Source organism: Dermochelys coriacea, chromosome 10, assembly GCF_009764565.3.
Source record: "Dermochelys coriacea isolate rDerCor1 chromosome 10, rDerCor1.pri.v4, whole genome shotgun sequence".
Classification (NCBI taxonomy): Eukaryota; Metazoa; Chordata; order Testudines; family Dermochelyidae; genus Dermochelys; species Dermochelys coriacea.
Window position 1 is genome coordinate 7,310,642 of NC_050077.1, and position 26,920 is coordinate 7,337,561.

A 26,920-nucleotide genomic window follows, 5' to 3' on the forward strand; every position below is an offset into this window, starting at 1 on the left:
GCCTCTTGAGTCACCAGCCCCTTGATAAAACTGTGGCCTGACCTGCAGAAGTGCTGAGCTCCTCCAGCTCTGGCTGCAGCCAATGGGGGAGGGAAATCAGGCCTATAACATCCTCATCCTTGCAAGTTCCTGTCCATTTCAGCCCTTGCCACCATGGAAAGGGCTCTGTTCTCCTCCCCACAGCCATACCGTAGGCATCACAGGGGTTACACACCCTGGCTGCAGCCACCCACAGTTGTAGCCGCCTGCCCAACCCCATTCTAGCCCTCCCAGCTGGAAGCAAGGCACAGACAAACAGCGTGGGGGCCCGGAAAGTGGAGTGCCCGGAGGAACTCGGCCTTTGTAGGCCCAGAGAGCTCAAGGGATACAGTCCCATGCCACCCCCTAGGTGAGCTGTTTGTAACCCGTCTAGCTCCTCAGAGAGCCTTCTCCCCACGTGCCCACCTGGTGCCACCATTGCAGGGCCCTACGTGAGCTCGGACTCACCACCATGGCTTTGAGCTCCATGCTGCTGGGAAATTCACGCCGGCCGCCAAACTGGAAGGTCTTCCTGAGGTTCTGCTCGCAGGCCTTTGCGATCCCTGAAAGATATGGACACCAGCGCCCCGTCAAAGCAGAGACGGGCCCCAGGCTCAGCGTGGGGTTCCAGGCCTCCACTTCCCCAAACCAGGGGAAGCAGGTCAGAGCCAGAGCGTGGCTTTGGCTCACTACAAAGACAGCGGCTAACAATGAAATTCAGGTTTGGTTCAGAGGGGAAACAAACCCAAAATCATGAGGTGTTGGGGGGCAGGGGTATCACAGCACCTATCTGTAATTGAAGGTTACGTTTATTTCTAGGGTTGTTGATTCATCGCGGTTCACTCATGCGATTAACTCAAAAAAATTAATTGCAATTAATTGCAGTTTTTCTACATTTTCATATATATTGTATTCTGTGTTGTATTCTGTTGGTGCAAATACGTATAAGCAAAAATAAATATAGTGAGCACGGTACACTTTGTATTCTGCGTTGTAATTGAAATCAATATATTTGAAAATGTAGAAAACATCCCAAAAATTGTAAATAAATGGAATTCTATTAATGTTTAACAGTGCGATTAATCATGCGATTAATTTTTTTAATCACTTGACAGCCCTCTTTATTTCATTTCCCATCCCCACTTTTTCCCGCTTCCCCGCCCCTATTTGCCTGGCATGTTGCCTCTGGCATGACAGAGGCTCTGGTGCTCGGATTAGGATTGTACTGCAGTAGCATCTTGTGGTCGGGCCCCATTGTGCTAGGAGCTGTACACAGGCATATAATGACAAGACAGTCCCTGCCCTACGTGCCGCGCAGCCAGATAGTCCAACAGTGCTGCCTGCACTGCTCCATAGAACAGGTTTGGATCAGGGTGTGAGCCTAACCAGATCGGTCTCCATCCTCGCCCTGGTGCCAGTGGGCCCTGCCCTCCCAGCCGCTCCTGGATGCAGAGCCTGTGGGAGGAGGTCCTATTAACGCAGCTGAAGCGGGTCTGGTGGGGAGCCAGGCTGGGGTAATCGATCACTGCAGACAGTTCTCCACCTCGAGAGCCATTTAAACAGCTGTAAGCCTGGAGCGTTTAATGAGGAAATAAGTGGTGGCTGGGCTGGGAATCACGGGTTGGCTGATAAAGGCTTCACAGATGGGCAGCGCTGCCATTTATTAATGGCTCTAGGACAGGCGTGGGCAAGCCCTCCTGGCACTGTTTCCAAACAGGGAGCTGCCAGGATTTCTGAGGCTGGGTGTAAATGCTGCTAATTCCCCGTCCTTGCAGCCCCACTCCTCTGGGCTGGACAAACGCCACGATCCCTAGACCCCGCCCATCCCAGGGAACAGCCTAAACCTGCTCTTCATGAAGGCTCCTTGGTCACACGCAGGCAATGACAGGTGCAGCTTTTTGTCCGGCACTTACAGCACCATGCAAACCAGCTCTAAGACTCGTTCCTGATGCAGCAGTAGGTCGGGGGGAGGGGGAGGGAGGGGCAGCATCTGCTGCACAGTGTGGGCCACCGTGATCCAAGTGATTGAATAAGAGAAGCCAGCCTGAGATTCCGCTCTCGCCAAGGTGGAAACTGAGGCACAGGGAGGGTACGTGACTTGCCCAAGGTTGACGGAGAGTTTGGAGTCAGAGCTGGGTCTGAAATTCCAGAGTCCCTGGTCCTCAGGTTTGGGCTTGTACATGGCTGAGCCTGGAGGGTCCCTCTAACCTCTCTGCCCCCGCCCCTCGTCTCTGTTGTTCAGAGGAAAGGGGCTCCGTGAACATCCCTGACGCGCCCCATCCGTCCTTGTGATTCTATTGGCTTTGTCCTGCTTCCACGTCTCTTTCCGGTTTGCAGGCGCCTGGTTCCAGTGTGCATTAAGTGCCTGCCCTGCTCCTTTGAAGCATGTTTGCTGCTATGGAAACTGATGTGGTGACGGAGCGTATTCCATGCAGTGTCACCCTGGCTGGGACAGCAGCTGAGCTCATGACGTCCCGCAGACAGAGGGGATGGGCAACAGCACGGCGTAGGGTTTACACCGAGCCTTGGCACACAAGAGCTGGCCTGATGGTTTCCAGGAGCAGGCCTGGGGTATCAAACACACATGTTGGCACAACCTGGGAGGGGGTGGGGCCCAGGGCATGGGGGCAGGGTGATCTAATGGAGCCCAGAAATCCCGGTGTGCCCATGGGCGAATTGCTCCCCTGGTCTGTACCTCACCTTCCCTGTCCGTAAAGGGGAGTGATGATACCTGACCTTCACCTTCAGCTTCCTCCCAGCTTAGCTGGAGACTGCAGGGTGAGGGCTCAGGGGCTGGGAGCTGCAGGCAGGCCCACAGGCTGAGCATTGCCCTCACTATCCACCACCCGCCCTGGGGCTATGGGGCAGGGCCCACCCTGCTGACCCAGAGCACTGCCCTGGGGGTCCTGCTCTGCTCCTCAGGGAGGGAGGTACCTTGATATAGGTACCAATGACATAGGGAAGAGGTCCTGGAGGCCAGGAGAGAGGTCCTGGAGGCCAAATTTAGGTTGGTAGGTAAGAGATTGAAGTCCAGGACCTCCATGGTAGCATTCTCTTAAATGCTTCCAGTTCCATGCGCAGGGCCAGTTCGAGAGGCAGAACTGCAGGATCTCAATGCGTGGATGAGACGATGGTGAAGGGAGGAGGGGTTTAGATTTATTAGGAACTGGGGACACTTTTGGGAAATGGGGAGCCTATACAGGAAGGATGGGCTCCACCTAAACCAAAATGGAACTAGATTGTTGGTGCTTAAAATTAAAAAGGTCATAGAGCAGTTTTTAAACTAAGGGCTGGGGGAAAGTCGACAGGAGCATGTGCATCCCTTAGGAGAGGATCTATAAATGTCCTAATAAGGAGAGGATGGAAGATGATCAAATACAGGTAAGAGCTGACGAGAAACAGGCCCCCAGGCCAGGCCAGGTCGGGGTTCCCAGCTTTGCAGAACGAGCATTTTGTCCAGAGCATCCTACCTTGGAACTGCGCCCCAGGGCTCCTGCAGGTCTCCTGGAGGTGCCACAGCAGACAGGGCTTCAGGACCTCCGAGCACTTGTAGTAGGCAGTCAGGATGTAGAGCAGTCTCCATCCCTTCTGACAGCTGTCCCTGTCCAAGCCATGGGACGGGGGTGGGGGGGGGGGAAAGAGGTCTCAGAGTGGGAGAGACCCAGCCTGCTCAGCAAAGCTTCGGCCCCAGAAAGGCTTTGGGACAGGCCTGGAACCTGTGCCCCTTAGCCCCTTCCATGCCAGGCCTCCGGGCAGGCGGGTGGGACCCTGCCCAATCAGCTCTGGTATGTGGGGAGAGGAGAAGGCGAGGAAGAGGAATTGGAGGAATAAAAAGGAGACGCGAAGGAGGAGGAGAGCCGAGGGGAAGGGGAGAGAGCAGGGGCCCGGAGTGGTGCTGTAACATGGAAGGGGGGTGGCATGGTGGGACCTCCAATGGTCAAGGAAGGCTCTCCCAGCTGCCAGGGTGGCTAGGATGGCAGGGGCCAGATTGGCCCATCTAGGCCCATCGTGACGCAGTGACAGGATCAGCCAGTCCCAACCAGACTGGGGACGTGGGAGGCTCCCAACGACTGGGATTCTCCCCACAGACTCCCCATTGGGGAGGCCACACAGTCCAGGCCAGCTGGCCAGGCAGGGGAAGAGCAGGAAGGAGCCGCCGCACTGGAAGGCCAGCCCGGGGCCCCTCGCCACGGGAAGGAGAGGGACTCACTCACATCTTGGGGCTAGTGTTGTCCGTGGTCTGCTTGATGATCTGGCAATACACTTCATCCCTCATGACCTCGTGGTCAGCGCACAACTGGAGACAGAAAGGCACCAGTGGGCATCACTACCCTGGCGCTGGGGAGCCCCCTGCCCCTCCAGCTGTACCCACTTGTCCGCCGTGCTGGCGGCCATCCCTGACCCCCACTGGTATTTCAGAGGGGTGCAGTTTACAGCCTGCTCCTGGGGCCTCTCCAGGGCCACGTGGCTTGTTCCCGCACTGGCCAAAATGCAGCCGTCTGCTCCCACCTTCAGCCTTCTCCCCGCTGGGCTGGAGACTGTGGGGTAGGGGCTCTAGGGCTGGGAGCTGCAGGCAGGTCCACGAGCCGAGCACTGCTCTCGCTACCCACCACTGGCCCCAGGGTTGCAGGGCAGGGCCCACCCCACTGACCCAGAGTGCCCCCCAGGGGTCCTGCTCTGCTCCCCAGGCAGGGAGGTACCTTGAGCACAGCACAGACGACTTCCAGCTCTGTCTGCCCCTTGAGAGGCCAGTCGCCCATGAACTTCATCACAGCTAGGGATGACAAACCAATGAACGGTGACAGACTCTGCCTCCCCTCGCCCTGAGCAGGGGGGTGGCTCTCCCAGTTCCAGACCCGCTGGGTGGGTCATGGGACCCAGAGGAGAGCAGGTCACAGTGCCCCAGACGGGGGGAGGGGCTGAGGGGTTCACAGTAGGGAGGAGGATGTCCAAATGAGACTCAGAGCCACCAAACCTCCTGTCTCCCTTCCTCTCTCCCTCCCTAGCCCCAGTTCCAGGGGCCACCTGGAGTGCTGGCTCTTGAACTCTTGGTTTCTCGCTGACTCACTGGTTGCCAGCCCCACAGAAACTGCCAGATCTGGGCCCAAGGGCCGGCTTCAGCCCACTCCTGAGTAGGGGCAGCAGAGATTGCAGTGCCCCACCCTGGGATGAGGTCTTTGAGCTTCACTGCCCCAGCCCCGCGTGGGGCAGAGGATGGCGGTGGGCAGGCCGCGTGGGGCAGGGGTTGGGGTGGTTCAAAAGTGGTCGAATTTTCAGCTGGACTCCCACTAACAAACCCAGGGCTTTAGGGCATCCCACGAAACAGACAACGGCACAAGGCGGCCGCCTCCTGCTGGGCATGTTGGTCTCAGACACCCCTGAGCGGCCGACACCCGGAGATCCAGGGCAGGAATGAACCCTGCCTCTGTGGGGTTAAACAGCACAAGGGGAGCGAGGGAGGCATAGCTCAGTGGTTTGAGCATTGGCCTGCTAAACCCAGGGTTGTGAGTTTAATCCTTGAGGGGGCCATTTAGGGATCTGGGGTAAAAATTGGGGATTGGTCCTGCTTTGAGCAGGGGGTGGGACTAGATGACCTCCTGAGGTCCCTTCCAACCGTGAGAGTCTGTGATTCTATGACAGGCCAGGGGAAATGAACCGGCCCAGTACCAGGGCCCCTCCCACCGAGGCCTGGAGGCAGCCCAGTGCCCTCTCCCGCAAGCACCCCGGGGAGACGCAGCGCCTCCCACGCACCTTGGAAGGCCTCAGCTGCGGCTCTGTTCAGGCAGCTGTCGGTGAATTCGATCAGCGACTCCTGGAGTGGGCACTGGCCGGGGAGAGCAGAAGCAGAGCGCGCGTCAGTTACCCCCGTGGAACGCCGGTGGGCTTAGCGGCTGAGCTTGCCAGGCCCTACGCTCAGTGAGCCTGCGGGCGCCGAGCCCCTGCCATCGGTTTAGCAGAGCCACAGCCTCCAGCCCCTCACTGCCACGGGAGATCAACCAACCAGCTGATGGTACCTATCCGCACCCAGCAATACCCCATTCCTCTCTGCCCAGCCGCCCAAGAGCGCCGCAGGGTGACACCCCAATGACTGGCTTCCCAGGTGGAAAGAAGGGTGGGGAGAAAGGGGGGACACACACAGCCCCTGCCAGGGAGGAGACTGGGGGGCCCTAGGATGGAGGGGGAAGGGAAAATGGGGGGACAGGAAGAATGAGGGCGCACAGAGCTCCTGGCATGGGGGCAGGGGAGACGCAGCGCCTCCCACGCACCTTGGAAGGCCTCAGCTGCAGCTCTGTTCAGGCAGCTCCACGTCAGGCAGTGGCCCTGCCAGAAGGACACGGAGCGAAGAGCCTAGCGCGAGAGGCACAGGGAGGTATGGTACGTCTCCACACTGCACCTGCCTGTGGAAATGGATCCTGACCATATCGGACACTGCTGGAGGCCAAACTCCTCCATTGAGCCACAGATCCGGTTTAGCCTGACCTTCTGGCATGGGTCGGAGGTTCTGAGGGGAGCAGTCAGGGGGCGGGAAGTGGGAGGGAGCAGATAGGGGGCAGGGCCTTCCCTACCCAACCCTCCATACAGTTTTGCAACCCTGATGTCGCCCTCGGGCCAAAAAATTTGCCCACCCCTGCTCTAGGACTTTAGCAAGCCCCTGAGCCAGCCCTAACCCCTCTCTGGGTCGGCTCCATGTGGAGGGCAGTAAGAGGGCCAGCAGGCCACATGCCCTTTCCAGCAGGGGCTGCCCTAACGCAAAGGGCGGGGGCAATAATCTGAAATTGGTAGGTGGTGAGGCTGCCAGCAGGCACAGCCCGGCCAGCAAAGAGCATGCGCAGCGAGCTTGGCAATCCCCATTACCTTGGTGAATTTCAGCATCTCCGCTACGTCTGGCGAGTCCTTCCCTTTCCGGGATTTGTGTTTGCAGGAATCCCTGGAACAAACCGCAGAAAGAGAATGACAGATCCGTCTCTGGGCATGAGCTGGGATCCCCCGGGGGTCAGCACATCCGCCTCCCCCACAGATAGGAGCTGTGGGCCCAAGAACAGCCTCCTTTTTGCTGCTGCAATTGCAAAATCTGTGCCTGGCGTTCTGGCACCCGCCACAAACCGCGGGCTCCCATACGAGGGTCTGATCAGCAGAACTACCCCAGCTGACATGCAAGCGCTAAGACCGATGGCTGCAGCTCCCACACCTGCCAATGACAACGCAAGCCCAGACAGGAGCCTGTGCTGGGAACAGAGCCAGGTGTGCAGTAGGTCGAGAGCCAGGTGTGCAGCTGGACTGACCGGAAAGCCCATCAGGGCAGTTCCGTAATCTGCCAGAGAGGTCGCTCTCGAGCACTACCAGGCCCTTCCTTCTCTCTATGCTGCCTCTGTGGGGCAACCCTTGGGCTGAGCACTGACCCTACCTCCGCAGTGGGGCAGTCAGCCCCAGGATGCCAACCAGGGGTCACTTAGTGCTACGTGGGATGGTGCTTTCTGCAACGTGCTTTTCTGCTACTGTTGCCTCCCTGGGAAGGCTCTGGGAACTGGGCTGAGCCCCACCAAACTCATTGCACATAGGGTCACTGGAGGCTGGAAGGTTAAAGGTCACTCCCCTCCCCTCGGCAGCACTCACGTCTTCATCCTCTGCGCCTCCCGGAAATGCTTCTTGGCAAACTCCAGCATGGGGAACTGCCCGCCCTGCAGGGCACTGTCCCCAGGAAGCTCACCACCATACTTCTCCACACTCTCTGCATAGTCGCTGCCTGTGGGGGACACCTGGGAAGAGGGGGACCATGGGATGCAGGGGGAACAAAGTGTACCTGTGCCTCCAGCGTACAACTCCATGGGTCCTAGAGCCATTAACCCTCAGAGGAGCTACAGACAGACCCTGCGGCTGCACCCTCCTGATCAGTGCCCCACCCTGTGCCAGCTGTAATGCCTTCCTCCCCAGTTAGCCTCCTACCCAGCTGTTTAGCCAGCCAGGCCCTCCCCACCATCCACCCCAACCAAACCACCCGCTCACCCCAGCCCTCTGAGAGCTCCCAGTTTCCAGCACTGCAAGGGTTACAAAGGGACCCTTGGGGACAGTCCCTCACCTCGATCTTCCTGTCCAGTTCCTGGGCCACGGCCGTGGAGGCCACGGCCACTGCCACGGCTGCCAAGGCCGCCACCTTGCCCTGCTTGTTCTTGGGCTCCTCTTTCCTGTCCGCTGGCAGGTGGATAAAATCTGGGGCTGCCACGGGCTGGACGTACTCAGCGGGGAAGCGCCCCGACCTCCCGTGGATGGCACCGAATTTCCACCCTGCACCAGGACACATCATTAACGGCCTAGAGCTCAGACACACGCTCCAGCCAGCCCCATACGCCCCTCCCTGCTGTGCCAGGCCTGGTTATCAGTCCATCCAGCCCCGTATGCCCCTCTCTGCCACACTGGACCTGGTTATCGGTCCATCCAGCCCCATATGCCACTCCCTGTCGCATCGGGTTATAAGTCCATCCAGCCCCATACGCCCCTCTCTGCCGCACCAGGCCTGGCTATCGGTCCTACCTCCCTCCTCTACCATTTTAGACCTGTTCATTCAAACCAGCACCCCACGCCCTACTGCCTAGATCAGTCATGTCATCTCTTAAATCCAGCATCTGCCTGCAGCAGTAGCCAATGCCTGGGGCTTGCTAGGGAGGTGCACACTCCTCATAAAGACACATCACATAGCCAGAGCTGTGACTGCATTCAGGGAGGGGAAGGTAGGTTCCTTCCTGACCTCCGCAGAGACCTGTCCTGAAGCACGAGATTTGATTCTCCGTATCTCAGCAGGCAGAATCACCGCCAGCACCCTTGGAAATCCAGCCGCAGCGTTTGACTGGGAATGGCTGGTATTTAGACCCACAGGTTTGCTCTTCCACAGCACTCTTAAACAAGGGGTCTGGGGACCACGCACACTGCATATACCATCCCATCCTGCAAGCAGCAGCCTGCTGCTCTCTTGGGGTTAGCTAGAGCTCCCCCCAGAGTCTGAAGAGGCTAGGGACCAGGATTACATGCACAAACCAGATACAGGAGCGGGTGATGCATGGAGGAGGCCAGTAGGGGAAGCAGTGGGGTTATAGTTATGGGCTGTTATTGACAGCATGGCCAATGGGGCTGTTAAGACTCGAGCCACTTCTACAACGGCTTCTGCGCACACAGGGTCTGGAGGCTGTTGGACAAATAACCCCCAAGCCCTGCACTCAGCCTGCCCCCTAAAGTGCCAACCGCTGGAGCTGTGTGCCCCACACAAAACCGCCCCTGGGATGGCATAACGACATCCTCTCCGGATGCACTCACGCCCCTTCCCATCCACTCCCCATGAGCATCTGGGTGAGCGCGCTCGGCTCAGGCTAATGCCCACGGTGAGCTGTTGCTAATGGGTCTCTCAGGGCCTGGAATGTGCCCGTCAGGCAGACAGATCTCTCCTGGGGAGCTCTGTTTCTCTTTGGTGGACACACCAGGGGTCCAGCTTCCCCAGCCTCTTGCCAGAGCCCTGGCACAGAGACAACTAGAGGAGCAGCTGGAAATCTGACCGTGCACTTAGGCCCTGTGCATGGGAAATGGATCATCAGTGCCACAAGCACAGGCTTCTACAGCTCAGGCTAAAGCAAGAACTCCATTCGCTGGTCGCGATAGTAGGCGCTTGTCCTGTATACGGACTGGCCCCTAGAGGGGGACACAACACACTACGTCAGGGTGTTACAGTGACAAAAAGGGGCAGGCCAGGAAGTGCCGGAGGATATTTTATAGGGGTAAACACCCTGAGCTGGTGCTTTGATCCAGCCTCGGACAGTGGAATGAGGTCTAGCCATGTGGGCCGCCGTGGGGTCCCTGGGATTCATCACCTTGGGTGAGCTGGAGAGTACATGCTTCGTCAGAGGGGAACCAGGGGCGAGCTGGCTCCGGAGGAGAGAGCCCTGCAGGAGAATGTGCATGGGGGACAGGGCTCACGCAGGGACAGCACAACACGACACTCCAGAGCCACCCACCAAAGTCCTGGGTGCCCCTCTTCAGCTCCTCCAGGTACGTCACCTTCTTGCGGACCACACATCCATGCCAGTGGTCTGTGGGGAGGGGACAGCCTCAGGGCACCGCGGCAGGGCTAAGTGCACCCACCCACCCAGCTCCATCCCCACCACGCTGCCCAACAGAGACCAGGGCTGGGGAGGGATCCGGGCAGCACTCTGCTCCCTGGGGCAGGCAGCTGGCAGCGTTCCCCTTGTGCATCCCAGTGGAGGGGCTGCGGAGTGGCACCGCAGGGGGAGCAGATATCACTCACACACAGATACATGCTATAGGGGGTGGGTGGTGCAGGAGGGTAGAAGCCCAGAAGGACAGGGCTGGGTGGTCCCATTCAGCTCATCGCGCCCATGCAGGGGAATGGGGCCCCAGCTAAGATGCCCCTGTCCTTTCCTTTGCAAACTGCACCGTGACGCCCCAGAGGTGGCTCCCAGCAGAGAGTGCCAGCAGCGCCAAGAGCGTCCCGGGCTGCTCACCTCTCTCAGGCTGCTCCAGCGGCTGCAGGTGGATGATGTCCCCCTTGTGGAAGCTCAACAGGCTCCTGTCATCTGTAACATAGCTCTTCACGGCAACCACATACTGCGAGTCCTGGTGCATGGGAGAGGGGCCGGGTTTGGTGCTGCTGCGGGGGGCTGCGCGCGCACACACACAGAATACACTCATACATCCAACGCCCCGCTCACACTCAGAATACAACCACACATCCTGCGCTCAGAGTATAACTGCACAATCAAACACACACAAAGCCTGCTCAGAGTATACCCCACCCCGCCACACATACACACTACCCCTAGCTGAACACACTTGTATACAACTGTGGCCAGGTGATTGGTTCTGGGGCTCTGTATGGAGGTGTAGAGCTCCCCGGCTGATTCACTCTGGCAGCCAGACCAGAGGGCTCTCATTGGCACCAAGGCAGGAGTATAAAAGCTTGAGCTTTTCTAAGGCACAGGTGAGCAGGGAGAAGGATAGGGCAGTATCCCATAGCGTGTGTATGCTGGGGACCCCACCCCATGGACCAGGTGCAGGAGATGCCAAGAGAGGCCATTCTGGCTCCATTCCCATGGTCGGCCTCTCACCTTCTTGAGCTCCATGATGAAATAGTCAATCATGGCCTTCACTTGCAGGGCTTTGGGGGAGAAGAGGATCAGCTTCTCGTTGGTCAGGTTGAACTCCAGCATGTGGTTGGAGGGGATGGTCACGAACAGGATATCGGTGTAGCTGGGAATGGGGGGAAGGACGGGGTTAAAGAACAGGCTAGGAGAGCACAGCTGAGAAAGCCAGAGGGCTGGGCAGAATGGCGAGGGCGGGGATTGGTCTTCCTGCCAGACCAAGGACAGAACTAAGACACCACACCCGTCTCCCATGCACCATGCTCTCCAGCCACTGGGCTCTAGCTGTTTGCCATGGACTTGGATGGAGCTAAGTGGGGACTAGGAGTCAGGAGTCCTGTCTCGTAGGGCTGAGCTCCATGGGGAGTGAGGGGCAGAGCTGGAGGGTCTGGGGGCCCGTGCTTTACTCCATCACTGGGAGTGAGCAGTGGATGCCCACCGGGACTGTATACAGCAAAGGATAAATCACACTTTGGCCTCTTGAAGCCTCTCCTCCTGGGGAACCCAAAGCGCCGTAGGCACTGACCCACTGGGTTGGTAGGCGTGTGTTGGTGTGTACACAGGCGGGTGTCTGTGGGCTCGTGTGTATATAGGTGTGTACAGAGGTGTGTGTCTATATGCATCCGTGCGTGCGTATTGGTTGTGTGTGTGTGTATGGTTGTGTGTGTGTGTTACTGCTCACAGCACTTTGCAAGGGAGCTTGCAGGCTAGATCTGCACAGGAAAGTGGCTCTCTGCCTAATTGAATCCATTAAAGCAATTACTTCAACCCTGCATCCGCTGTTCATTGGCAAGGACCCGCCAGGCCCTTGACTGGAGGCTGGCATTGCCTGAGCCGCAGGCATGGTGTGACAGTGCCAATGCCAAGGGCAGGCAGCATGTGCCCAGCACCCCGGGGTGCTGGCAGCCACATGCCAGTCCTTCTCCACAGGTGCGCACAGGGCTGGCTCCTCTGCTCGCGTCCCCTTCCTGAGAGCTGCTGGAGTCCCAGCCTGAGCAGGGCCGGCTGGCCCTGGCCTTACCTGTAGCCCCGAAGCACCCGTAGCTGCTCCCCAGGCATGTTGGTGCCCTTGACCAGCCGCAGCAGTTTAATCCCCGTGTGGGACACTGCCAGGATCTGCACCCCTGTGCCAACGCTGCCCTGGGGATAAAAGGAAAGAGGGTTCAAGACAAACCAATGAATGTCAGCACCCACCCCTTGCAGCAATGAGCCTGCTTGTACTGGCACGGCAGCAGTGCTGGGCAGAGACCTTCCGCTGTGGAAATGCAGGGACTCAGAACCAGCCCAATTCACCCCAAGGAGCTCAGGAGCACTGACAATTCTGGCCCCTGGATTTTTCCTGGGGCCTGTCTCTAAATTCACAATGGCCTCAGGCCTGTGGACGATCTGACAGTCCCCAGTAAGAGGTTTGCAACCCCTGGCAGCACAGAGCAGTGGCTATAGGCAGCAGGGGCATCAGACCTTAGTATATCAGGGTCTGCTGCTGAGACCTGTCCCAGCCCCTGGACTATCCCCATGCTTCCTTCTGTGGGCATGGGGCAGGCCTTTACCGTGGCGGGGAAGAGGCGTGAGAAGTAAACCGCCCAGCCATCCCGGGCCGCGATCACAATCTCCTTCTTAACACTGTCGTCGGCCACTGGGCTGAACGAATCCAGCTTGTTTTCCGCTGTGGTGAGAAACACACGCCCCCCCCGAGAGAGATGTCAGGCGCTGGCTCCCCCTCCTCGGCCAAAGCGGATCTGCTGCTGGGGCAAGAAGGTCCAGCTGGAGAACAAGGACTTCCCCATGGGGGGGGTGAGCTCTGCTCCCTGCTGCATACAGGCCCAGGGCATGGGACAAAGCAGGCGTGTCCCACCAGCGCGCGAGACAACAGCTCCCTGTCGCTGCCGGGGACTCAACCTTCCCACGGGGGCTGGGAGACCCCCTAATGTCCAGGGCAGGCCAAGCACAAGCAGAACTTGTGTCATTCAAATCCCAGCTCAGACTAAACCCTGGCCCAAGAGGTGACAGGCTGACAGGCCTCACTGCACCCGATGGCAAAACTCTCGTTGCCTTCCAGGAGGGCAGCTGTGCCCTACGCACTATACATCCCCTGCGCCAAGGAAGAGCAGGGAGATCGGGCTGGAGAGAGGAGGCCAGCCCCCACAGCAGCAGGGAGGCCAGCCCCACGGCGTGATGCAGGACTCAGTGGGCAGGGCTGGGTGTTACCGAAGAGAGATTTCATGCGCAGCCGTTCCTCCGGGGTGATCCTGAGGCAGGCGTCGGAGAGCGTGTCATGGAAGATCTGAGGGGGGAACCCACCATGTTGAGGTTAGGAGCTTCAAGGCAGAGGCCTCTGTGTCCCTGATGCAGCCTCACTGACTCCTCCCTGTATGCTCCATCCCACACCCATTGCCTGCTACAGTGCAGGGGTCAGGAACACTGGCCCAGTCGCCCTGAAGCCTCTCAATGCTGCTGCTGAATTGGCTGCAAAGGACAGTTTGCCTGAAACACACCACTCCCATCACCCTCCTGCCCAGCCGGTGTCAATCCTGCTGGGAAAAGGGTCAGTGGGTCCTGAATAACGGAAGTGAGAATGGCTCTTTACAGAGGACCTAGGGTGTGGGCTGAGCAGTCCTCAAGGAGGAACCTCGGGAGCAACCCAGCCTGGGGACAAGACATGGGCTGGATTGTACATTCCTTTTGTGAATAAGGCCTAGCCCTAGGCAAGGGAATAAGTAGCGTGTGTGGCCTGTGCTTGGAACAGGGCGGGGAAGCTGCTGGCTTCCAGCGGCGTTGCTGAATAAGGGGAGGATTTCCTGCAGAGGGACAGACTGGGAAACTGAAGTCACCTTGCACATCTATGGGTCTGGGTTCCTCCTACCCCAGGGTCTGGCTGAACCCATCACTCCCCAGCGCGCCTATAGCCTGCCCAAAATCTGAGGGAATACAAGCAGACTGAGCTGATAATGCTCTGACTTTCTCAAGGGCTCCCTGCTGAGGATTTCAAGGCATTTTCCAAACATTCTTAGCCCTTGCAACCCCCCCGTGGGGAACTATCCTTGCTGTACATATGGGGAGAGGGAGGCAGGGAGAGGGGCTGGTTCGCTCAAGTTCACACGGCGAGTTTGTGACCTAGCCAGGAACAGAACCCAGGCGTCCTGACTCCCAGCCCTTGACTTTAAGCCGGAAACTATTCTTCCGCTCTTCTAATACAGACAACTCTACAGCAGGAAAAGCTCTGTATCTGGAGCCTGGAATCTCACCTGTCTGAAAATGAGATCCAGCAACAAGGGGTTGTTGAAGTTATCTTTTGGATAGAACACCTGCCAGGAAAGAGATCAGAGGGGCATGGTCAGGTGCGTAAGGATCTATTAGTGAACAATTCCCTCGATCTGTGTCACTAGCTGCTGAGATCAGTGAACCTGAAAGGATTTTTAAAATCAAGTGGACTTTTCATTGCTTAGGCCCTTCATTTCATTCCTCCATTACACTCAGGGCAGGACAGGAACTTTGGGTGAGCTTTGCAAAGCGCCTATGTCCCAACGAGTCTGAAGTGCTTCGGCCACTTTGGAAAATGGGACTTAGGCTCTCAAGTCTTTTAGGCACTTTTGAAAAGGTGACCTCAAGACTAGTCAATTTCACTTCTATTCACTTACTAGGGAACGCATCAGTGAACACTGCAGTTAAAGACAGGAAGATGCACGAAACTTTTTCTGTTAATAACACGGGTGGGGGAGGGCCTGTGGATCTTTTTTATTTTAATGAAGAACTTAAATTTTAGGCCTAAACTCCCTGACCATATCCCTTTGAGGGACAGTTTCACTTATTCAGAACATCTGAGAGGCAGTAATGGGCCTGCCTGTGAGGTGATATAGATGGCCTCTAATACAGTGGGGACCTGACCCCTCACTGGAACCTCTGGGAGCTACCACAACAACAAATCATTCATAAATCATAGTAATACCACTCATGTTAACGACACCCCCTCCCACAATAGGCAGTGAGCCCTTCTGCTCTGGGCTCTCCTGCCATATCTACAGTAACACCTCTATACTCTCTTTCACGCAATATCGCAGCCTTGCAAGGTCCCCTCCTCTTCTAAAGAAACCCACGGTGGCCGGATCTGTTCGGAACATAAGTTCCTTAGGAGAAAACAGACCCTGAAATGCACTTTCTCCTCCTAGGGGGCACTTGCACCTCAGTAGCCGTAACAACCACTAGATGGCACTGTTCCTTCGCAGAAACAGATAAGTGGTAGTTTTTCAGGCCAGTTCTTTTGGGGCTCAGGGTCCGGCCACTGGCCCTGTGGGTCTGATGGGAGAGGGAGGAGGGTGCTGGGGGGAACTATGCCCCAGGAAAGTACCTCTTTCCTGATGTATATTTTCCAGGACACCTTGCGGTAGGCGTAGAACTCCTCGCTGCAGCACCGGTGCAGCTGCGTCTGGACCTGCTCCTGCTCGGCTGGGAGCTCCCGGGAGATCGTGACTGAAAAGAGATTGAGATGCTCACAGGCAGCTGAGTTACTGTGGATGCAGGGAGCAGCCCATTAGCTGGGCCACAGCCATTTCCTACTGCACCAGGGAAATCAGGCCTATGCTATCTATCCACGCTACTTAACCTGCCCCCTTCCCCATAGTATCTGGGCACCTCGCAGCTTTCAGTGTATTTCTCCTCACAACTGCCTGGGGAGCAGGGCAGTGCTATGGTCACCACAGGGGGGAACGAAGGCAAAGAAAGACTAAATGACTTATCCAAGGTCACACACAGGAAGTCTGTAGCAGAGTAGGAAACCGAACCTGAGTTTCCTGAGTTCTCGGCCAGTGCACTAACCACTGCACCAGCCTTCCACTAGGGGTTGGTAACAGTGCAGCTACATGTGTGGCAAAGCCTACAAGTTTCTGCCCCCATAGGATCTGGTATGTTTTGGTGCAGGGATAATTGATATTGATCATATGCCCTGAAACATGAGGATCAAGAGCTCTGGTCACTTCATCCTGCCTAGCGTCACTGCCCTCACTGCTAGGAAAACCTAATCTTCTGAAAATATCCTGAGCCCCTCGCCTCGCTGCTGAGCAGAGGCGTTTTGGTACAGAATGGCAACTGCTCGCTGCCCAGCCAGATTTATGTCTTGGGCCTCCTGGCCCTGCAGATTTGCATTCGCTAACTCCTGCAGGTTCCCTGTCTTGGGTCCGCAAAAGTCTGTGGGTCGGATGACGTGCGAGGCCATGTAACACTAGACTCCCTGACTCTCAGCCAAATTCTCTTACTAAGGACGTCTGCCCAAGTGTAACCTACATCCCCAGTAGCCCAAAGGAGATTTCATGGGGTGCAAGTTAACCATTCCTCTAGGACGCCCCTTTGTACTTGCTGCTCTCTGCTCCATCAGCTTCTCACCCCACACCCATCACCGTGGTGTCTGATTGCCTCACGTTTGTACAGCTACCACCTCGTTTGCCTAACATGTTGCATTTTATGCGGAGTTCTTTAATAGTCCAGGGACCCACAAGCCTACCTAGGGGCTCAGGATTCCCAGATACTTTTCCTAACTTGCAAAACGCAAAATCGCATGAACAAATCAATGCAAAAAGGATCAACATTTGGGGCAGGGAGCAGCACTGAGTGGGGTGGGAGGGTCCGAACAGGTCAGATTTGGAGCCATTCTGAAAGCCAGATGGCAGCGGTTTGAGACCTCTGTAGAGCTAAGGTTTCTACTGGGTTACTTCTGTACACTGGGGTACACCCTCTCCAGCAGTGCTGCTAGGGCGCTGGATAAGGGCTTCTCTTTTGGATGATCCCTGCTGACGCAGCAGCATCTCAGCCTTTGGACAGGCCAGGGCTAAGCTTCCCCAGCCCTCCAGTAACAAAGGGCTTTCCCATCACTTTCTGCTGGGTCCTGGCCGCAGGGCAATGCGCTGCCGGCTGGGGGAAGCCACATGCCCAGCCCTCTCCTTCAGCAGCTGGCAGGGCAGCGTGAGGCTCCGGCATCCAGTCCTGAACCCCAGAGGAGATGAAGCTGCTCGGCCTCTCATGCTGTTACCTGGAGGTGACATTGGAGAAGACCTGGCTGTGGCAGCCGGTGGGGGAACGGCGGCTGGTGATGGCGGCCAAGGCCTCTTGGTGCTGGTAACAGGCTTCACCGTGGCTATTGCTTCCTTGGCCACCTACAACACAGAGGTGGAGACCAACTTCCTGTGAGGGATCGGGCCATTTCCCCGGGCTGGGGGGCTCTCCTTCATGACAGGCAGGAGCAGGGGACACTCACTGGCCCGTGCGGGGCCCTGCCAGCTAGCACTGGGGTTCAGCCCAGGTAGTGGCCAGCCTGGGGATCATGCTCTCCTTCGGAGCCCTGACTCTGATCCCCAGCTGGTGGGGACTCCGAATGCTCAGCTGCAGAGCAGCACCCCGCGCCCCTGCATTCGCCAAGCAAGCAGCTGGACCTTCCCCATCCACACCCCGCAGGGCCCCAGGCTATGGACAGGGAGAACGGCCACCTGTGCCTTCAGATCAGCGCTTTCGTACCGGAGCGGCTGTTGCGGGGCCCGGCGCCACTGACATCTGCCCCTTTAAGATCATCATGGCCTCCTCATGGGGATTCATCTTCTTCACAAAGACCTTCCCACCTTCCTTCCTGCAGGGACAAACAGCCAGGGGCCAGAGCCAGGTCAGTGAGCAGCCTCTGGCCCGGCGGGTAGAGATATATACCAGGCCTCATCCCCTGACCTAAAGGGGTCGCCCCGTGAGCCAGCAACAGTCTGTTATAGTTGCTGGGGCTCAGTTGCTCCTGGGAGACGTGAGCGCAGCCCTCCAGCCGGTCCAACTTCCGGGGAGCCCAGCCAGCCCACCTGCTGCTAAAGCATGGCTGGGAAATGCAGCCCAGCTGCTGTCCCTGCAGCTTTAAGGTTGCGAGCTCCAGCCCAGCACCAGATGCCGATGTCTGCCGGGGCGCGGGCAGGAGATCCGAGTTCTGGCCCGGCGGCCCAAGGTCTCACCTGATGGGCTCGGGGAGCCTGGCCGGCCGCTGGCACTGCTTAATGATGTTCTTAATGTGCTGCGTGGGCTCCGGGAAGTGCTGCGAGCTCAGCTTGGCCGGCCGCACCAGCTCGCTGGCCCGCAGGCTGGAGGCAGGAGCTGTCGTGGAGGGAGGAAGCAAGCGGGAAGCTGGGTTGAGAATCTCAGGGAGAGGGGGTAGGCTCCAGCACTGAAATCCTGCCCCCTCCCGCCCCCCAGAAGGTGGGGAAAGGCTCCTGCTCTGGTTTGCAAAGCTCAGGCTACGATTGTGACTTCTGCCCAGCACCATTCACGAGCCCAGTGTGCCCTGGGCCACCTCTCCCTGCTGGGCTTCTATCTCCCCCTTCGCAGGAGTCTTCTACCAACCTGGCCTTGGCTCTGGGGCACCATGCAGAGCAATCACAGGTGTCTGCACAGCTCTCTGCTCCCTTCAAGTGTTTGCCACGTGCCGGGGGCCAGCCTGGGGCTTCAGACAGCAGCTCTGCAAGCTCCTCCCCCCGGCCTACAGCCCCACCCCCAGCCCCCCTTCTCCGCCCCTAAACCTTAGCTGGAGCACCTGTACCCATCCTGGGCTCCCCCTACCCGCTCTGCTGACGCCCCTCACTCCCCACCCACAGCCCTCCTGCCCTATGGCGGGTCATTTTCAAATAATAGCAGCAAACCGCACCCATGGGAACTAGACCTAAAGCCAGGCTCGCTTCAATGCTAAGGCAGGATTTGAACCCAGGTCTCCGAAGGCAAGCGCTGCCAGGTTGGCCCATGGCACCACTATGCACCTTGGCTTGGCGTCAGCATCCCCTGACAGCTGCAAGCTCAGGCTGTGCTCTCGGTGTCCTTGCGGGGGTGGAGGGGTGAGAGCCCAACCCAAGACAGGTTTCTCCAGGTGAGGCAGTATTTGTGGCTAATCCCTTACCGGCTTTCTGGACGAAGGCGGCCGTCCTGGCAGGTGTCCCGCTCACAGCTGTCCTCTGGCCAGGGGGAAGGAGAAGGAGTGCGTTACATCAGCAGGCTTTAACGGGATGGGTTTCTGAAGCTCCGCTCTAGGAATTATTTGGGGGAAGTGCTGTGCTAGGCAGGAGGCCAGGTTATGTGATTCCTTCTGGCTTTAGCATCCATGAAAACTGTCTTGGCGAGGGGCGGCCATGATGTGGCACGGCTGTCCAGCTGCTACGGTGGCTTCTGTTTCAATAGGGTCTTTCACCCCAAAGGATTCCAGAGCCCTTTAGACTGTACAGGGATCATTTCACCCCCCCGACCCTAAAATGCAGCTGCCTCTGGGGTGGGAGGCTGCCAAGCAGCCCAGTGCGCTGTAGAACAGGCGTGGAGGCAGAAAGGCAATTCTGGCCCAGGTTAAATGGTAAATGCCTCGTCTTTCCTTGTCTGCCCTGGGGTCTTTAATGTCCTCCCAGAGCAATGAGGGGCAGCGGAAGGGGGTGGTTAAGGCCCCATCATAATGTTTCCACCATAGAAAGCTGCCTGGAGCGGAGTCATTATTACGAGCGTGGCCAGGTGGAATCTGGGCACCCCCCAGGATCCAAGACCTCTGGGAGGCAGAACACACTGAAGCCTTTCCCAGCATGCAGCCCCATCACCCAACAGCTGGGGGCAGGAAACGAAATGGGGCACCTTCAGCTGAGAGCGCAGAGAGGAGCTTAGGGAGCCGACAGGGATCATCTGTTGGAATCTGGCCAGGACTGGGGACTGTGACCCCTCAAAAGGAGCTTGAATTGTCACCACAGGTCAGGACCTCGCTTTTCTCTCTTCTCTAAGAACACCGCTAGCGCTAAGCTGGGGCCTTGGGGTCAGCGTTGATTCCAAAGGGAGAGTGACCCCCACGGCTACGCTGGGGCACTGGGGCCAGCGCCGACTCCCGTTCCCGGCTGCACAGGGTCCCCTAGCAGAACAGCACATCCCCATCACCTACCCCACTCCCTGAGACACAAGGTCCCCTAGCACCGCCCTGGGGCCAGCGCCCACTCCCGCTCCCTGCAGCAAAGGGTCCCCTAGCACCGCACTGGGGCCAGCGCCCATTCCCACTGCCTGCAGCACCGGGTCCACAGTGACCGGAGACTGACCCATACGTTTACGGGAGGAGAGGTGCCAAGGGACGGTATTGTGAGAAATTAGCCATAAGATTCATTTTAAATCACAAAATGCTCCAGTGGTACATTTTTTCGAACACATGCCTTAACTGCAGGGCACAGGTCCATGCTAACGAGAATAAAAGGAACTACACACAACCAATGGGAAACAGGGTCCCCCCATATTTGGGGGGACACACAATACAAATAAGGAAAAAGAGGGTTGATACTTTCACGCACAGGCGCAAGGGATGAGGTACAGTCAGAATCACATTACAAAAGAGGATGCCCAGAGTGGGAAAAATCGAGCTTCCGACAGGAAAACTCCAGCAGAAGCCAGCCCTCTCCTGATAATCCACGAGAGCCCTGTCAGACTCTGACACTGTCTCGGAGGAGGTGAGTACGACTGTAGCTATAATATAAGATGTAGGATTCATCTGTGCTTGGATACTCATAACGCTGTTGGTAGCATTAATACAATTGATAAAAGATATTAGACATTGTTCTGGTGTTTCTCTCCTTGGTCTGCATGTTTTCCTAGAAGCTCTAGATCTGAAACTAGTGGCAGAGGTAACTCTGTTGAGACTGCAGCCACCTGAGCCGAACCCACAGCGGTGTAATATGCCATCCCTAAATTCCTTTCAGAACCAACAAAAGGCTTCTCCTAGCACTGCACTGTGGCCAGCACTGACTCGGTGGGGGGAGTCCATCTCCCCCACTCCCTGGGGTTTCTATTTCTCTCTTCACCCCCAGGACACACAGCTCCAAGGAAGGTCCATAAAAGAGGACTCGGGCCATGCCAGCCTGTGAGAGAAGAATGAGATGGGAGAAATGATGGCCCTGCCTGGGAGCCTGCCAGCCGTTGTCTGGCAGCACTCAGCTGTCCGGGAGGGCAGCCTCACACCTTCTCGGGGCTGAGCCGCCCCCCAGGGGGGACACATGATCGGCCAAGAGATGCAGGGTCCTGTCCAGCCCTGTTCTACTCCTCACCGGGGCTGGTTTGGGCTCATTAGACCTCAGGGAAAGGCTATAAAAGGGGTCAGCATCCAGATGTAACACCCTAGAAAGTCAATCCCTTGCCTGCTCTAACACTTGCCTTGCTTGACACTAACAGCGGAGACAAGGGATTTTAGGGCTACACGGTTCACTGCTTGCTCTGAATGCGGGCTGGGGGCGTTCCCACCCCCGCAGCCGGTGACACATGAGACAGACCCACCCGCAGCGGCAGCGCCACGCCAGGCGTGCTCTGGACTATGCTGGGGGCTCCATCGGCAGGGCTGGGGCTGGCGGCCTGGCAGGCCTTGGGAGAGGCTGTGCCGTCCGCCTGCTGCTGCAGAGCCACCACCTGCCCGGTGATCTGACGAGCCTGCGCTGCCAAAACGAAGGTGCAAGCCGGACTCCACCGCATCCTCAGACACCCCCTTGCTCATCCCAGCTGCTCCCCACAGGGCAGGACAGAGATGTGAAGCAATGGCCAGGCCCCCTTCCTCCAAGGCTGCTCCAAATCTCCAACCCCAGCCACATCCCGCTTGGGGAGGGAGGGGAGTGTTAAAACCCTGACATCCTCGTGGCCTGTCATCTCTATCACCCCTTAGTGCCTGGGGCCTCTGCCTGCCCCAGCACCCCAGTCACTATCCCCGGGCAGGGATTTTATACGTTTTTAACTAAGGCCCTGGAATCGGCTAGGAAAAAGCCACACAGCTCCTGCAGTACTGACATGCGTGCTGCGCGTGCTTTAACCTCAGTGCTGCCCCCGACTGTGCCCCCCGCGTCCCCTGGCCCCACTGACCTGATGCTGCTTGATGTGGTCGTGCTGCAGCACCAAGCTGGGCTCCTGCAAACCTGCAAATGCAAAGAGGAAGGAGCTGGGATGAAACCAGAGCAGGAAGCGCTCGCCAAAGACTGGCAGGTAGAGCTTCTGGCTGGGCGTGCGCAGAGAAGGGGGCAGTTCAGCAAACATAGGAGCCTGGAAGTGCGCACACAGCCTGGCTGGGGCTCAGATGCCACGGTGATGGGCGTAGGGCATGGACCTGGAAAGGACAGAGTGGCTGGGAAAGCAGGGGCAGGGTGCACAGCCCAGGGACAGGGGAGTGCCTTGCATTGCTGACCCCTCTAGACCGTGGCTTCAAAGGGAGCCCTCTCTACCCTTCCTTGGCTGAAGGCCCCATGCTGGTTCGCTGTGCTGCCACCCCCTACCAGCCCAGGCTGGATCCTGTCTGCACCATGTGCCAAGGAGTCGCATTTTCTGCAGCACGACGGGCTCGCTAATGGCCCATCCGACCGACCACCCTGGGTGCAGCAATATGGGCATGTTGCTCCCCGAGGCACCTGCGTTCCGGGCACCACCCCTCTTCATGGGAGAGATATGGGAATGCCTTTGGCTGGCAGGCTGAGATCTCCACCCATCCTGCTGAAGCCCCCGCATTACTCCAGTCCCAGCCTTCAGCCAATCACCTCAAAGCTGGGGGTGGAGTGGGGACGTGAGTGGTTAATACTCATTTCAAGCATCAGAAGGGGAAGGCCCCATGGTCACTGAGCCAGCCAGCGCCACTGAAATCAGGTGGGACGGAAGGGGCTAGACCATCCCAGGTCCTAGTGATTTCAACTTCCCTGAGGGAATCTGGCCCTAGCGCACCCCTATAGCTTCTGTCGGGGCTGTAGCCTCCCCTGGGATGTGCTCAGAGTCCCCTGAGACACGCAGTCTCCCTGCAGCTCCTTCTGGCCACAGATCTCACCCAGCCACAAACCTGATCTCGCCCCTTCCAGCTGAGGAAGGAGTCTGTGTGGCCTAGTGGATAGGACACCAGACTGAGACTTAGACCTGGGTTCAAGTCCTGGCTCTGCTCTGCTACTGCTTTGCTGAGTGACCTTGGGTGAGTCACTTCCCCTCCAATGCCTCAGTTTCCCCATCTGTATAACGGGGACAGTGATCCTGCCCTCCTGTGTAAAGCAACTTGAGATTGTTGGATGAAAAGCACTAGGCATGAGCTAGGTATTATGATTATTATGATCATCATCACCACTGTGCAGATGGGGAAACTGAGGCCCAGAGCAGGGCAGCGACTTGCCTAAGGTCACCCAGCAGGCCAGTGGCAGAGCTGGGAATAGAGCCCAGGAGCCCTGCCCCCTGCAGAGTCCTGCTCTGGCAGGCATTGCCCTATGCAAGTCCAGGAGGCTCTGCCCACACTCACCGGTTTGCTGGGGCATCTCCATGGGTGCTCTGGCACCGCCTTGGTCCACATTGCTGCTCCCACCGCCTACCCGGCCTCCTCCTTTCATCTTCCTGGAGACAGCAGCTGGCTTCTCCAAGTCCTGGCACGGGAGAGGGGTGGGAATGAAGCAAACAAAGGTTCAAGGGTGGCAGGGGCAGGGGCAGGAGCCTTGGCAGGCTGGAAAGTGATCCCAGCCACGGCAGACGAGTGCCAGGGAACATCCAGGCCAGGGAGATCGAGTGACAGCTCCTTCCCCGCTAACGCTGCACTCGCAATGGACAGGTAGGGAGCCGAAAGCGACCACGGCTGTGGGGTTGTAACAATGGAGGTTTCATGCCTCCTAGTTTCTCCCAGAGTTACTCGTCCCCATGTCCCCATTCGGGGAGCCCACCTAATGGTTCTACCTAGATGAGGGTGTTGGCCACAGTCAGCCCTCCCAACTGCAATGTAACTGATCCCCTTCCTGGGGCCTGCCACCTGGCACAGCACAAGAGACAAGAATAAACTCCAGTAACACAATAGCGGGTGACGTTTATACAGCACTTTTCACGCCACTCCCAAAGGGCCACCCCTGCTATAGAAATGCAGCCACCTCTGGGGTGGGAAGGGAAATGGGAGAACAGAGGCCACCCAGCTCTGAGTCTCACCAAAATGCCGTGGGATTGTAGGGGCCCACACAGGTGCTTAGGTCCCAGAGACTTAAAGCCGCAGTGCTTCCAACCTGGTGCTTACGCCATTCAGCAGTGACAGCAGATTAAGCCCACCGGCCTTGCTGACACTGGGGCAGGAGGCCTGGCTAGCAAACACAGAATCTAGCCCCAAAGAGTTTTCTGCTGTGGTTTGTTCCCTTCTTAGACCCAAGCTCCTAAGGGTCGGGGGACAATTAAGACAGGGATTCCCTTGATCTGTCTATGGTCCTTTCCCCATTTTCCTAACAGCTGAGCCCCTCACAGTCCTTAATGACACCCCCGTGAAGTAGGGCAGGGCTCCCAAGCCCCAGCCATCCTCCCTCTCATTCCCAACAGGGAACTGTGCTTACCCCATTCCCATAGGACAGGACCGGGTCAAACAGACTGTCCAGGTAACGATCCAACCCCTTGTGTGTTCGAGGTTCGCTGATGGTGTCGGAATCTGCAGGCAGAGGAAGAGTGAGCCGAAGAGGAAGGTGTTGGCTGACTAGTGCCTACTGCTTCCAAATGCCTCCCAGGCTCACGGGCCTCCGGAGTTAGTGGCCCATAACTGTGAAACTCCCTGAACTCCGGAGTCTATAGCCAGATAATTCCATGGCCACAGTGACATTAACATCTCTGCAGGCTAAAGCAGGGGTGACCAAATCTCATGCTTCAGGGCATTGGGTCAGGAGGGTCCTCAAACCCCCTCCCCCACAGAGACCAGGAGTGGTCAGGTGCATTATGGGAAGGGTTGCCTTTTTTCTAAAGCCCCAGGCCAAGATGATTTTGAGCTGGATCCTGAAGTGAATGGGAGTTGCGCTGCTTTGTCCGTGGAAAGAAGGGCCCAGCCTTGGGGGAGAAGGCTGCAGGAAGGACAGTTTAACTCTTACCACGACTGTAATATCCATCTGAGTCAGGGGTGTTTGGAGGTGGTACAGTGGGGGCCTTCGTCAGTGGGGGAGGAGGGACTTCCTCGTCTGAATCTAAGCCCTGTCCGAATACTCTACAGAGAAAAGCGGGGAGAGGCATAAAGAGGAAACAGCTGTTTAATCTCCACCCCTCATTGCTTTCTCTTCGTCCGCTGGAGACTCCAGGCTGCTGCTGGTATCATCGCTGCTGGAGACGCACTGAGATGGAGACCCTGCATGCAGCCGGCTCTGAGGCAGGGCTTGACTGAGGGTCTGGCAATGGGCTCCCATCCCATCCTGCCCAAATGCTCCTGCCCCCAGCTGATCTCACAAGATTTCTGCCCTTCCGGACACCTACGGTCAAAGCGAGCCAGTGGCCCTGGTGGGATTAGATCCCAGCTGTTTCCTGGCTCCCAGTCCTATGCTCCGCTCCCTCCAGAGGCCACACCTTCCTCCAGAGGCCACACCCCCACTGCTGGCCATGCCTCCTTCAGATGGCCACACCTCACGCCTCTCAGAAAGCGTTTGCAGTGCATGCAGTGGTACGTATGCTGCACTCTATGCAGCTGAATGATCGGGAGCTTCCAAGGGGCCCAGCACTCTAGTAGCTGGCCCTTTAAAAGCAGGGCTGCTGTGAAGGGCGTCCAGACGCTCCAAGCGGCTCTGGAACAGGTCTGCATGTTGGGGATCTGGGGTTCTGACCCCCGACCCCACCCCCGCAGCCGCTGTGAGCTCATGGGACTCCGGGCCCCGCCGGGCTCTCCCCCTCAGGCTACTCAGCATCCCCGGATACCTACACGCTGGCAGTGCCACTGCCCTTGTCCACCCCCTCTGAAGCGACGATGAAATAGGATTTCTGCTTGGGGAAGCCCCTGGGCAGCTCCAGGTCGGAAATGAGGTCCAGGATGTAATCGTGGCCAGCCAGCTCGGCCCACTGGGCGCCATCCTTCATGGAGACGGACCAGCCCCTCCAGCCCTCCGTCAGCCCCCTGCAGGCAAAGCACAGCCTCTGAGCCAGGAGAGCGCACTCCTGTGGGGGGACACAGCGAGGAGGCAGAGCAGACCCAGGGAAGGCCTCTGTGGGGTGAGCCCTGCCTGCTCAACCCCGCCACTACGCCAGGCCCTGGCCCTCCATGCACCGAGATCTAGCAGCAGCTGCTGTGATATTCACCCCCCAAGACAGCTGCCGAAATAGAACCAAGGCCCACCAGCTCCACAGCCAGCAGCTGCTGCGATAGCGGATGGCTCTGCTTGGGAAGGGCTCACTGCTTTACTCCCGAGGGGCTGCGTATGGCTAGAGATGGGGCCTGAACTAGCCCCCTCACTCCCCAGATCTGGATGCACCCTGCCCGTTGGGAATCTGGCTCCAAATTGTGTAGTGTTAGCTATTCACTGCTTCTTACATGACTAGAGAGCCCCAGCCTAGCCGGCTCTGCCTAGTGCAGTGTGGGCCAAGGGCTTCCACAGTCCCTGTGAGACACGGTGCAGACAGATCCATGGGGCAGGTGATCAGGACACCTGCCGTCCCCAGCAGGGCCAAAGCCTCCCTACCTGTGCTTCAGCAAGTCCCCTGCCAGCTCTTCCCCTGTGCTCCAGGAATGGATGGGGCAGAAGAAATGGTCACCTGAGAAGTTAAGAGCAGATGGCCAAATTGCTGCATGTTACTGAGCAGCCGAACCCCAGCCCCAACCCCCGCACCTGGAGTCCGTTTGGGTATGTGGGGCAGTGAGCACACACTGGCAAAACTGCCCCCAGGGCTGGGGAGGGAAAGAAGGGTCCAGGGAAGGGATGGAAACAGAGGATTTTTAAGGCTAAATGAGGGCTGCAGTGCACGCAAATGTTGGGTTCCCGCAAATTACTGCATCCCCACTTCCTCCCCTCCCATCCCATTTTCCCTTG

At 57.8% G+C, this 26,920-nt stretch overlaps 1 protein-coding gene across 1 annotated transcript in view; it reads right to left on the reverse strand.

Moving 5' to 3' along the window:
- The window catches only part of MYO15A (myosin XVA), an 83,746-nt gene that overhangs the window by 15,784 nt on the left and 41,042 nt on the right, over nt 1–26,920 (reverse strand). The window contains exons 31-57 of the mRNA XM_043493921.1: nt 26,573–26,645; nt 25,819–26,010; nt 25,004–25,116; nt 24,482–24,573; nt 23,422–23,542; nt 22,020–22,072; nt 21,447–21,596; nt 19,063–19,117; nt 18,131–18,269; nt 17,661–17,769; nt 17,179–17,302; nt 15,505–15,626; nt 14,405–14,464; nt 13,368–13,443; nt 12,710–12,825; nt 12,181–12,299; nt 11,127–11,268; nt 10,524–10,635; nt 10,017–10,091; nt 8,096–8,301; nt 7,633–7,775; nt 6,874–6,946; nt 5,770–5,842; nt 4,719–4,792; nt 4,233–4,315; nt 3,489–3,619; nt 487–581 (exon numbers count right to left, since the gene is read on the reverse strand). Of these exons, the coding sequence (XP_043349856.1) occupies nt 487–581; nt 3,489–3,619; nt 4,233–4,315; nt 4,719–4,792; nt 5,770–5,842; nt 6,874–6,946; nt 7,633–7,775; nt 8,096–8,301; nt 10,017–10,091; nt 10,524–10,635; nt 11,127–11,268; nt 12,181–12,299; nt 12,710–12,825; nt 13,368–13,443; nt 14,405–14,464; nt 15,505–15,626; nt 17,179–17,302; nt 17,661–17,769; nt 18,131–18,269; nt 19,063–19,117; nt 21,447–21,596; nt 22,020–22,072; nt 23,422–23,542; nt 24,482–24,573; nt 25,004–25,116; nt 25,819–26,010; nt 26,573–26,645 (2,921 nt within the window). The remainder of the gene's footprint in view (nt 1–486; nt 582–3,488; nt 3,620–4,232; nt 4,316–4,718; nt 4,793–5,769; nt 5,843–6,873; nt 6,947–7,632; nt 7,776–8,095; nt 8,302–10,016; nt 10,092–10,523; nt 10,636–11,126; nt 11,269–12,180; nt 12,300–12,709; nt 12,826–13,367; nt 13,444–14,404; nt 14,465–15,504; nt 15,627–17,178; nt 17,303–17,660; nt 17,770–18,130; nt 18,270–19,062; nt 19,118–21,446; nt 21,597–22,019; nt 22,073–23,421; nt 23,543–24,481; nt 24,574–25,003; nt 25,117–25,818; nt 26,011–26,572; nt 26,646–26,920) is intronic.